The sequence below is a fragment of the Furipterus horrens genome, unplaced genomic scaffold, assembly GCF_987537825.1.
Source record: "Furipterus horrens unplaced genomic scaffold, mFurHor1.1.pri manual_scaffold_2, whole genome shotgun sequence".
Taxonomy (NCBI): Eukaryota; Metazoa; Chordata; class Mammalia; order Chiroptera; family Furipteridae; genus Furipterus; species Furipterus horrens.
Window position 1 is genome coordinate 159,269,112 of NW_028327172.1, and position 13,192 is coordinate 159,282,303.

General features: G+C 37.6%; 1 protein-coding gene across 1 annotated transcript in view; it reads right to left on the reverse strand.

Annotated features, from left to right (window-relative positions):
- The window catches only part of LOC150019815 (putative ATP-dependent RNA helicase DDX10), a 313,984-nt gene that overhangs the window by 39,873 nt on the left and 260,919 nt on the right, over nucleotides 1-13,192 (reverse strand). Inside the window, exon 17 of the mRNA XM_090266690.1 lies at nucleotides 7,085-7,221. Coding sequence (XP_090122816.1) covers nucleotides 7,085-7,221 — 137 coding nt within the window. The remainder of the gene's footprint in view (nucleotides 1-7,084; nucleotides 7,222-13,192) is intronic.

Consider the following 13,192-nt stretch of genomic DNA (forward strand, 5'->3'; position numbering starts at 1 on the left):
AAGAAGAGCGAAGAATAGAAAAGCTGTAGGAGAAGTAATGACAAAAATTTTCCCAACCTGATGAGAGAAAGTTATGCAAGTTCAGGAAGCACAGAGTTTCAATGAAGAGGAACCCCAAAAAACCCACTCCAAGAAACATCATAATTAAAATGGCAACATTCAAAGACAAAGAGAGAAGACTAAAAGCAGCAAGAGAAAAACAGCAAATAACATACAAGGGATATCCGATAAGGCTATCGACCGATTTCTCAACAGAAATACTACAAGCAAGAAGGGAATGGTCAAAAAGATTTCAAGCAATGAAAAACAATGGCCTACAACCAAGAATACTCTACCCAGCAAGGCTCTCATTCAAAATGGAAGGTGAAATTAGGAGTGTCCCAGATAAAGGAAGACTAAAAGAATACATCGCCACCAAACCAGCATTGCAAGAGATGCTAAAGGGAATGTTTTAAGAAAAAAGAAGAAAAAAAGAGGAGAGGAACAGCGGTACAAAGGGAAATGAATAAATACATGTCAATAATAACCTTAAATGTAAATGGATTAAATGCTCCAATTAAAAGACATAGGGTAACGGAATGGAGGGAGGGAGATGATATAGGAATTAAGGATCATGGTAGGAGGGAATGGAATAGACAGAGAGAGGTTGAGAAGAACTATATGCACAACTAATGGACATGGTCTAAAAGGGGGGAACAACTGGAGGGAGGGGGGGGCCACTGGGTGGAGGGGAGCAGAGGGAAGGGAAATTGGGACAAATGCAACATTATAATCAATAAAACACATTAAAAAATAAAAATAAAAAAAATAAAATGACAACAACAACAACAAAAAAAACCAGAGTTATAGAATAATGGAACAGAATAGAGAGCCCAGAAATAAACTCAAGCCTTTATAGTTAATTAATATTTGATATAGGAGGCAAGAACATACCAAAGAAAAAGAAAACAGGACCCACATATATGCTGTCTACAAGAATCATACCTCAAAACAAAAGATTTACACAGACTGAAAGTAAAGGGATATAAAAAAGTATTCCAAGCAAACAAACATGAAAAAATAGCTGAGGTAGCAGTATTCATATCAGACAAAATGGTTTTCAAAGCAAGGGCAAAAAAAGGAGACAAAGAAGGACATTTCATAATACTTAAGGGAACAATCCATCATGAAGATATAACACTGATGAAAATATATGCACCCAACATAGGAGCACCCAAATACATAAAGAAAATACTAGGAGACGACAAGAAGGATATCAACAGCAACATACTCATAGTAGAGGACTTTAACACTCCATTATCAACAACAGACAGATTTTTGAAGCAAAGAAACACCAAGGATACACAGGCATTGAACAACACACTAAACCACATGGACTTAACTGCTATATATAGAACTCTTCACCCCAAAGAAGCAAAATATACATTCTTTTCAAATGCACATGGGACATTTTCAAAGATAGACCACATAATAGAACACAAAACAAGCCTCAACAAATTCAAGAAAATTGAAATCATATCAAGCATCTTTTCAGACCACAATGCCTTGAAACTAAAAATCAACCTCAGAGAAAAAAAATCAAAGACATGTAAACTCATGGCAAATGAACAACATAATATTAAATAATGAATGGGTTATCAATGACATCAAGGAACAAATCAAGAAGCTTATGGAAACTAATGATAATGAACACACAACAGCCCAAAACCAATGGGACACAGCAAAAGCAGTCCTAAGAGGGAAGTTCATAGCAACATAGGCATATCTGAAAAGGACAGAAGAACCTCAAATAAGAAATCTAACCCTAAAGCTACAAGAACTAGAACAACAACAACAAACAAAGCCTAGGGCCAGAAGAAAGAAGGAAATCATCAAGATCAGAGCAGAATTGAATGACATAGAGACCAAACAATTCAAAAGGTCAACAAAACTAGGAGCTGGTTCTTTGAAAAAATAAACAAAATCGACAAGTCTTTAGACAGGCTCATCAAGAAAAAAAAAGAGAAGACCCAAATAAACAAAATCAGAAACAAAAAAGGAGAAATGACGACTGATAACACAGAAATACAATGGATTGTAAGAAATTACTACAAACAATTGTATGGCAAGAAATTTGACAACCTAGAAGAAATGGACAAATATCTAGAAACATATAACCCTCCAAAATTGAATCAAGAAAAAGTAGAAAGTCTCAACAGACCAATAACAAAGAAGGAAATTGAAACAGTAATCAAAAATCTCCTGGTACACAAAAGCCCTGGACCGGATGGCTTCAAAGGCGAATTTTACAAAAGATTTAGGGAAGACCTAACTCCTACCCTCCTCAAACTATTCCAAAAAATCCAAGAAGAGGGAAAAATCCCAAACTCTTTCTATGAAGCCAGTATTACCCTAATCCCAAAACCAGGTCAAGAAACAACAAAGAAAGAAAACTACAGGCCAATATCACTGATGAACATAGATGCTAAATTCCTCAGCAAAATATTGGCAAACAGGATCCAGCAATACATCAAAAAGATCATACACCACGATCAAGTGGGATTCACCCCATGGATGCAAGGATGGTTTAATATTTGCAAATCAATAAATATAATACATCACCTAAACAAAATGAAAGACAAAAATCACATGATCATATCAATAGATGCAGAAAAAGCATTTGATAAAGTACAACACCCATTTATAATGAAAACACTGAGCAAAATGGGAATAGAGGGAGCATACCTTAACATAATAAAGGCCATATATGAGAAACCTGAAGCCAACATCATACTCAATGGACAAAAACTGAAAACATTCCCCCTGAAATCAGGAACAAGACAAGGATGTCCAGTCTCTCCACTCCTGTTCAACATAGTGATGGAAGTCCTAGCCACAGCAATCAGACAAGAAAAAGAAATAAAAGGCATCCAAATTGGGAAAGAAGAAGTAAAACTATCATTATATGCAGATGACATGATAGTATACATAGGAAACCCTATAAACTCTACTAAAAGACTGCTTGATATAATAAGTGAATTTGGCAAAATAGCAGGGTACAAAATAAATATACAGAAATCTAAGGCATTTCTGTACACCAACAATAAAATATCAGAGACAGAGACAAAAAAGAAAATGACATTTACTATAGCAACAAGAAAAATAAAGTACCTAGGAATAAATTTAACCAAAGAGATAAAAGACCTGTACTCTGAAAATTACGTAACATTGAAGAAAGAAATGAAGGAAGATACAAATAAATGGAAGCAAATACCATGTTCTTGGATGGGAAGAATCAACATCATCAAAATGGCCATACTACCCAAAGCAATTTACAGATTCAATGCAATCCCTATTAAAATACCAATGACATATTTCACAGACCTAGAACAAATACTCCAAAAATTCATATGGAACCACAAAAGACCCCGAATAGCAAAAGCAATCCTGAGACAGAAGAACACAGCAGGAGGAATCACAATACCAGACAACAAACAATACTACAAAGCCACTGTGATCAAAACAGTCTGGTACTGGCATAAGAACAGACATAGAGATCAGTGGAACAGAATAGAGAGGCCAGAAATAAATCCAGGATTACATGGTCAACTAATATTTGATAAAGGAGGAAGGAACAGAAAATGGGGTGAGACGAGTCTCTTTAACAAATGGTGCTGGGAGAACTGGACAGGGACGTAAAATGAAACTAGACCACCAACTTACACCACACATGAGAATAAACTCAAGATGGATCAAAGTCTTAAATGTAAGCTGTGACACCATGAAAGTCCTAAAGGAAAACATAGGCAGGAAAATTTCAGATATCCCACATAACAATATTTTCACGGATACATCTCCTAAGGCAAGAGAAATAAAGGAAAAAATAAACAAATGGGACTACATCAAACTAAAGAGTTTCTGCTCAGCAAAAGAAAACATTAGCAAAATGAAAAGAAAACCATATGGGAAAACATATTTGCCAATGATATCTCAGACAGGGGACTGATCTCCAAAATATATAATCAGCTTATACGACTCAACATCAAGAAAACAGACAACCCAATTAAAAAATGGGCAAAGGAACTGAACAAACACTTCTCCGAAGAGGACATACAGAAGGTCAATAGACACATGAAAAAATGCTCAACATCACTAGCCATCAGAGAGATGTAAATAAAAACCACAATGAGATACCACCTCACACCAGTCAGAATGGCCATCATCAACAAATCAACAAACAAGTGCTGGCGAGGATGTGGAGAAACGGGAACCCTACTGTACTGTTGGTGGGAATGCAGACTTGTGCAGCCACTATGGAAAACAGTATGGAATTTCCTCAAAAAACTAAAAATGGAACTGCCTTTTGAACCAGCGATTCCACTGCTAGGATGATGCCCGAAAAATCCTAAAACCCTAATTCAGAAGAACTTATTCACCCCTATGTTCATAGTAACACTGTTTACAATAGCTAAGTTCTGGAAACAGCCTAAGTGCCCATCTGTAGATGAGTGGATCAAAAAACTGTGGTACATTTACACAATGGAATACTATGCAGCAGAAAGAAAGAAGGAATTCCTGTCATTTGCGACAACATGGATGGAACTAGAGAGAATTATGCTTAGTGAAATAAGCCAGGCAAAGAAAGAAAAATATCATATGATATCACCTAATACAGGAAACTAAAGAACAACATAAACAAACGAACTAAATAGGACAAGGAGCAGAATAACAGTCAATAAGGGGGTGGGGGTAGGGAGAGAAGTGGGATAAGTAAGGGAAGGGTTTAGTCAAGGAACGTGTATAAACGACTCATGGACATGGACAACGGGGAGGGATATGATTGTGGGAGAAGGGATGGGCTGGGTGGGGGGGAGCAATAGGGGAAAAATGGGACAACTGTAATTGAAAAACCAAAAAATAAAATTAAAATAAATAAGTAAATAAATAAATAAATGGATAAAGGAATAAAGCCCTTGTTGATATTCTCTTCAACAAAAGAATTTTTCTTCATCTTAAGATAAGTTTATCAATTCCTTTCAATTTCCACTAATGCGGAGTTACTACTAGCTGTGCCTGAAATTACAATCATTTTAATTTTCATGTCATGCTTAAATATTTTCCCTTTAAATTAGAATGCTTTGTCATCTCAAGCTACTTCTACTTTCATGTCCATCACCATTGTACTATCTGAACTTGGTTTCTTCCAATTCTCCATCCATCTGTTCTGTCATCTCTTGTATCATCATTTAAGCTATTTAGGGCCAACTGCATAGCTGCTTATCATTATGTTACTCTTTAAATCTCTTTCACCAATCAATCAATTCAAATATTTCTGGGTCTTCTTTGTGTCCATGACATTAACATAGGGGACAGGAGTAGTGGCTGGAGTGGGATGTATTGGTACAAAAAGACTGAGTTTCTATCTATGAAGCATTTACAGGCTAATTAAGAGGCTAATACACATACAGCTATTAGGCAACAGATCATATTAACTATGTGGTAGCAAGGAAATGTCACTCTGAGAGTAAGAAATGTCAGAAGAATGAAATGAAATGTCTGCTATACACAGATTAAGGATAACCCAGAAACTATCCTTAAAAAAATTAGGAAAAAAATTCTTATGAATCAGATACAGAAGGAATGGTGACATCTTGACAACGACTTTAAAAGGCTGGTTCTATTTCAGAAGTATGTTAGATGCACAAAATATGGCTGCAGGACAAACTCTTAAAAACCAATTAATGTTCACTACAGAGAGTAAAATTACACAGAAACATTAATGATATAAAGTCATATGTGTTAAGTTAGATCACATCTATCAAAACAGAGATCCCATAAACCACTCTCAAAGAGAAACATTTATGTAAGAACAGAAGGAGTAGCAAAGTTAAGCATATTGATAGTTTAGGTTTTGACATGTACATTAAGGAACTTTCTGAAGCAGTGTGTATATTTACTCTTAAAAGTCAATTTCTAAAGATTAGGAACATGCCCTGAACCTAAATTATTTAGCTGTACTGCACACGTATATCTTTCTAAATCCCAATCAAACCTTTTCACCTGTGGCGCCTCTTGCATTAGGTAAAGCTATTTCCCACTACCTTGTTGGCAAATACACTATAAAATTATTATATCCACTACCTAAGTCCAATAGCAAATGTCTCAAGTTGCTGGCATCATTTGGGAAGACTATATCTTGGACATAATTTTCACTATTACAAAAATAATTCTATATTTAAATGAACACAAGATTAAAATGAAAAGTAGCTCTAAAACGACCTCCCTACAGCATTTTCTCCTTAGGGGATCATCTTTTTAAGATCTTTTCAAAATGCTCTTACTTAAAACCAGTTATGTCTCTCTGTGGCCTATTTCTCCAATTCTACCTGGCCTAGCACTTAGGGGTTTCATCAAGCTTCCTCCTCCCTTCAATCATATTAACTTCATTTGTCATTAGTACTACCTTCTGCCCAAACAGCAGTGTTGGTTTAAAATGTCCACAAAGTTCAATGTCCTCGACTTTTAAATCAATAGAATCTCAATGTAACCTAACATACAGTACTCTGAAAACAAATGCTAAGTAAATCATACTATTATACAATTCATCACATTTCATTTGTTTTGGACATGGTAGCAAATCAGTCTACATTACAAATGAACAGATTTTAAATTTAGAGAATTTGTCAAAGGCTGTTTATGTGTAAGCTTTCCATTATTTTATGCATTTGTTGCTTAATTTTATATCACAAAATGTGAAAATATAATGGTCCCTTTTTCAAATTCAGAGACAATTTTTAACAACACTCTGAATGGAGTCCTTTGACAGTGAATCCAAATAAAATCCTGCCTGTTTGCATTAAATATACCCTAGTGCATCAAATACATAAGCATAAAGGATTCACACACAAAAAGGAGATAAGAAGGAAAAAAGAATAAAAAAAAAGAAAATATAAGTTTTATAATACTCATATCTGTTAACAGGGATTACAGAAACAATAAGCGAGCCCATAAAATGATGATAAGAGCATGAGACATTTGTCTTTATAACATCTATAGAATTAAAAGGAGACTTGTATACTTAATGTCATCAACAGTAAAAACATACCTTATTTTATTTTCCATATCTTCACTATCTGATTCTTCAGAACTTCTGTACTTATCTGGATCTGGAAGTGTGCTTGGATCAAACCCATCATCATCATCATCACTCCAATCCAGAAAGGCTTCTTCTTCATCTTTGGCCTAAGAAAACACAAGAGATATTATGGTTTAAGAAACAGCTGATGAATAATCAGGTCTTTATTTCTAGGTACAAATAAATACTCCTCTAATTGAGATCCTCAAATTAGAAGCCCTTTATACTGGTAAAAACCTCTATACGACTTTAAGAACCATAATTGTTTACAAAGAGAAAGAAAACATGTCATTTCAACAACATAATGAAATATAATACGGTCCTGAAAGTAAGTCACCATTGTCTCTCAAATGCAATATTGGGGAAAATTATAAGTTTTCTTACTTCCATGTAACTCAACTATCAAAGAAATATAAAACAAAGTGGCTTTCATGCTCCTGTCCACACACATGTAAATTTCAAAATTACCCAAAATATTAGGTGAAAATATAAAAAGCCAGAAGAGTACAGACACCCTTTTTGCCTGATGACTTTGATCACTTTATAACAACCATAATTAAGTTTTAAAATGTCAATCAAATATGTACAAACTCATTAACAATACAGGGTCTTCTAAATTCAACTGTAAGTATAAAGTCAATGGGAGAGTAACAATGGGAAAGGAAAGAAATACAAAGAGAAGAAAAGTACTAACATATGGAAGAACTTGGGAACTATCCACTTTCATACAACTAGGTACGAAGCTGAGCTTCTTTTGCACTGGGTTTAGTAGTTTATTTTCGTCAAGGAACAAAGGGATTCAATGTTAAAATAAACTTACTACCTATTTATGTAATAAACATCACTTATAACAAATTTATTTCTGGCATGCTGGTTTTGTCACCTAGTTGATAAGAAACACAAATAAGTATTTCCACATGCATTTAAAAGATTATAAGTAGGTCAAAAAAGATCTGGATGAGTTTCTTTCAACTGTCATCTTTATAATTCTTCTTCACACCATGTGAGACAAACTTCAATGATATTTTGTTTTCAAATGCTCTTTCCCAGAAACTAGAAACTTAAAAGTGCATAGCAACTAACTATGCAGGCCATTATAGAATTCCTGTAATTTTTGAACAGCTCTCACTTGATAACCTTGAAACATAACAAAAGAAAAAAGATACAAAGAAAAGAAGGATTAGTCATCACTGCTTAAGTCCCTTATTGCTTTTCTGGTAATGCTCCTTGCTAAAAATAAAAGGTCTGGAAACAAATATCCGAGCAGGGGGAAGGCTGCCATCAGAAGCAGTCAGCAGCACACTTGATAGCATACTGCACGGTCTACTTAAAAATAATCAGGGATATCAACAAAAATTGAATGTCATCATATACTCACAAACACTAATCTCCTGGGCTACAAGATACTTCCAATTTTCCAGCTAGATGCTCTTAAAGGAATTTACTGTGTCTGAAAGTGGAGACAGTACAGACTCAAAAATAATTCTCAAGATTTTTGGCCTCAGGTAACCTTTATATTTAAAAAGTATAAAGGACTCTACAGAGCTTCTGGACTCATTTTCATGAGAGACAGCACAAATACTCTGATACATCTATCACCTCCCGACTGATTGTGACACCTCAGTGTGTCGGGACACCATCACTGTAAACTCGCTACTATAAAAGGAAACGATTTAAGTATTTTAGCAGGAGAGTAATTAAATGTGTGCCTTAGAAATACTGGCACCCTGGCAGCAATGGGAAGGCTGGTTAAAGGAAATATGATTCGAAGGTAGGACATCAGTTTAAAAACACAATCTAAGTGAGACAGGGTATTGATTCAATGAAGAATATGTGAGTGGAGATGGAGGTAGGGGCAGGAATGAGAGATGTTAAGGAAGAAGAACCAACTGACTGTTGGGAGTACATGTGAATATACTCCAGAGAATCAATATGGGCAGAAGCATAATTGGACATGTTAAATATGGTCTAAGAAAGCAGTTTAGTAAATATTGTGAAGGTGCCTTAAGAAAATACCTTTATTCAACAAGGAGCTATTATATGTGCCAGATATACTAATAGGTTCTGGGGATGCACCAGTAAACAAGACAAAGTCCCTGCCGTGATGATAAACTGTTCTAGGACAGCTACCCACATAAGCCCTAAAATGAAAGCCACGTTTTGCTAATTCTGAGGAACAGCCAAAATAAGAGTGAACTGACTCCACTGGCTCTGCTAAATGCCTAACATCTGATAGAATTGTCTTCGACTTGTGGATCCCCTAACATGTAACTGACTATGGAGCCTCCCTTTCAATATACTCTCTCTTCAGGTATTTCCAGGTTGGAAACTGTAACTACTTCTCTCTGACTTACCATTTTCCCACCTCTCTCCACCCTCCCAACTCAAAACAAGAACCAAGAACACCCACTTTCACACCCACACTCCTCTGTTGCAGCGCTGAGAAATAAAAGAAAAAGTAGGCCACACACACACAGAGATCAGGGTCACCTCTATGAAATGGCTGTTCCTGAAATACAGTTTCAAAACTTCTAAGGAAAATATTGTGCCTAAAATAGGAATTAACTTCCCTAAAACAATTACTTAGAGGATTCAATTATAAGTAGGACAGATGAAAATAAATATCTGAAAACGAAATGTAACCTAGGTAGTTTTTACTTTTTCAGTTTCGATGACGGAAAGAAACAGATGAGAAGTAGCACTCGCCTATAACAAATTTACTCAGTGCTCTGACATACATTATCTTACTTGATTGCTCTCCAAACCGTATGAAGTAGGAAGAAAAAAAGTTATTGTTCCCATTTTCAAAGCTGTGATTTAGATGGCTAAATAACTTAACCTGGACATACGCTAGATCTTCTCTTATATCAGAATCAACTATATTTTATAAATGTCATAAAACATTCCCACTCCCTGGGTTTCCCAAGCCTCTATTCTGTCCTGTGTGAATGTTGCACCAGCTTCCTCGTGAATCTCCCTGTAACCACTCTTCACCTCCTTTTGATCACTCCTATTCTCTGTTGTGATTAGAATGTTGGTTTTACATTTTTTAAATGTTTCAGTTCTAATTGTGCCTATTACCTGCTTCCAACCTTCTAAACCACACTCCTTTGGGTGCTGGAACAAGTCAAGCCCCTTGCCACCTCGGAGTTTTCGCACCCGCTGTTTTCTCTACTGGAACCTCCTCTACTTCCTCTTACCTGGTCTGTGGCTCCAAACACATGGTGTGTTTTCAACATCAATTCTCCAGCACCAAATGAGTCTCTATCAATTCAATTCAATTCTGACACTACGCAGGGTTAACATAGACCCCGTGGGTAAAAAGTCCCACTAGAATATGCATAGTTCAGTTGCCACCTGTAAACAGGATCTCCAAGTTACCTGCACTTCTGCCTGGCTGACTATGAATTCAGAGATTCTCATGACCCCTTCCTCAGATTTGACAATTTTCTAGAATGACTCACAGAACTCATGACAGTTATGATTACCATTCTAATTATTAAAGATACAACTCAGGAACAACCCAACACAACAGATGCATAGGACAAGGTATGGAGTGGGGACAGGTGCACAGCTTCCATGGTCTCTCCAGGTGAGCCACCTTCCCAGCACATCGAGGCATTCACCAACACAGAAATTCTTGACACTTTATCGTTCAAGAGTTCTTGTATCTTTCTTTCCAGCCCCAATTTCCTCCCTAGAGATGTGAGCGTGGGACTAAAAGTTCCCATCCTCTAATCATGTGTTCGGTCCTTCTGGTGACCAGTTCCCGTTCTGAAGTTACCTAGAGATCCCAGCCTGAGTCAGTCACTTCTTTAGCATAAACTCAAGTGTGCTGGGCAGGCTCCTTAAGAGCAAGACACTTCTAACACTCAGGAAACTGCAAGCGTTTTAGGAGTGCAGTGTCAGGAACCACGGTCAAAGAGCAAATATATTTGTTATTATACCATACCCAGTCAACTTCAATTCATCATGTTTTCTCATGTAATACATGGTGTATTTCCTTTACTTGTTTTTCTTCCTGAGACATTCACAACCACAGCAAAACCAAAAACAAAAACCAAAAAAACAAAACTGAAATCCTGTTGTTAAAATTGAGACAGCAAAAAATGTCTTGATAAAAAATGTAACACACTTGAGACTTTATTAAAAGAAAAATTAAAGTTATATAACTCTAGGACATCTCTGAGAAATGGAGAGGAGGGTTGATATGGGGGAGGTGAAAGAAAAAAATATTTTTTAAGTATATTTTATTGATTATATTGTTACAGTAGTTCCAATTTTTTTTCCCTTTGTTCCCCTCTGCCCAGTACCCCCCTTCCCTCCAGCATTCCCACCCCTCTTACTTCATGTCCATGGGTCGTGCATATAAGTTCTGTGGCTTCACCCTTTCCTATATTATCCTTAACTTCATCCCGTCTATTTTGTACCAATCAATTATGCTTCTTAATCCCTGCACCATTTTTCCATTTCTCCCCCTCGCCCCTTCCAGCTAATAACCCTCCAAATGATCCCCATACTTGTGATTCTGTTCCTATTCTGGTTTCCTTAGTTGGATTTTGTTTTTATATTTTAGATTCAGTTTTTGATAGTTGTGAGTTTGTTGTCATTTTAGTGTTCATAGTTTTGATCTTCTTTTTCTTAAGTAAGTTCCTTTGACATTTCATATAATAATGGCTTGGTGATGATGAACTCCTTTAGCTTTACCTCGTTTGGAAAGCACTTCATCTGCCCTTCCATTCCAAATGACAGCTTTGCTGGATAGAGTAATCCTGGTTGCGGGTTACCTTTCATGACATTGAATACTTCTTGCCAGTCCCTTTCTGCTTGCAAAGTGTCCTCTGAGAAATCAGCTGATAGTCCTATAGGCACCCCTCTGTAGGCAACTCTCTGCCTCTCTCTTGCTGCCCCCAGGACTCTGTCTTTAGCTTTCACCTTTGGCATCTCAGTCATGATGTGTCCTGGTGTGGTTCCCTCTGGGTCCAGCTCGCACGGGACCCTCTGTGCTTCCCAGACCTGTATATCCATCTCCTTCACAAAATTTTAGAAGTTTTCCTCATTTTTTTCAATTCTTGTTTCCTCATTCTGCACTGGTTGACCGTTTTTTTCTTTCTTATGTTCCAAATCATTTATTTGAAGCCCGGTTTCCTTCCCTTCACCATTGGTTTTTTTGTAGATTTTCCTTCGTTTCACTTAGCATAGCCTTCACTTCTTCTCTTATGCGTTTGCCGTACTCAAGCATATCTGTCAAGCCTGTGAGCGTCTTTATCATCAGTGTTTTGAATTCTGCGTCTGTTAGGTTGGCTATCTCTTCGTCACTTAGTTCTCCCACTGGAACCTTGATCCACTCCTCCTTTTGGCCCATACTTCTCTATCTCCTCATTCTGACAGGCTCCTGTGTTTGTTTGCCTCCACGTCCCAGGTAGAGCTGTCGCTCCTGTTACGTTGTAAGGGGTGGAGCCCTAGGGATTCATCAGTACAGGCGACCTGTATCACCACGTTGTGGCACTGTATGTGGGGGAGGGGTCTGAGAGGGAATAATGCCGCCTGCCCAGCACTCACCCCTTTTCCAGGCACCCCTCCCACCTCTGCACCAGACTGGCACCCCTCCAGCTGCTGCCATGGCCATCATTCCCAGAGTAGGGGTCCGGGGACATTCTAGGACCCTGGAGGCCCTTTAAACAAGCAGACTCTACTGAGAGACTGGCAGTTTACGCCTTCACCCCAACCCCCACCGGTCTGCACAGTCAGAAGAAATGAGGCTCGATATTCCCAGGTGCTGGGACCCTGAGCTGCTCAGTCCAGTGAGGAGCTGGGAACACTCTGCAGATGTCCCTCCCGACCTCAAAATGTGTGACTGCGCTTCGCTTTCTGCTGGTCTGCCCCTGCCACCACTGCTGTTGCCACCACACTGAGTCCTCTTTACCCCAGCTCCGTCCCTCCCACCCATCTGAATGAGTACTTCTTCTCTACATCTCTGCTTGCTGGACCTCCATGCAGCTTGATCCTCTGGAACTTCTGGTTGTTTCTAGTTCTGAGGTAGTTGTATTCCTTCTTAGTTGTGGGGGGAGACGCAGC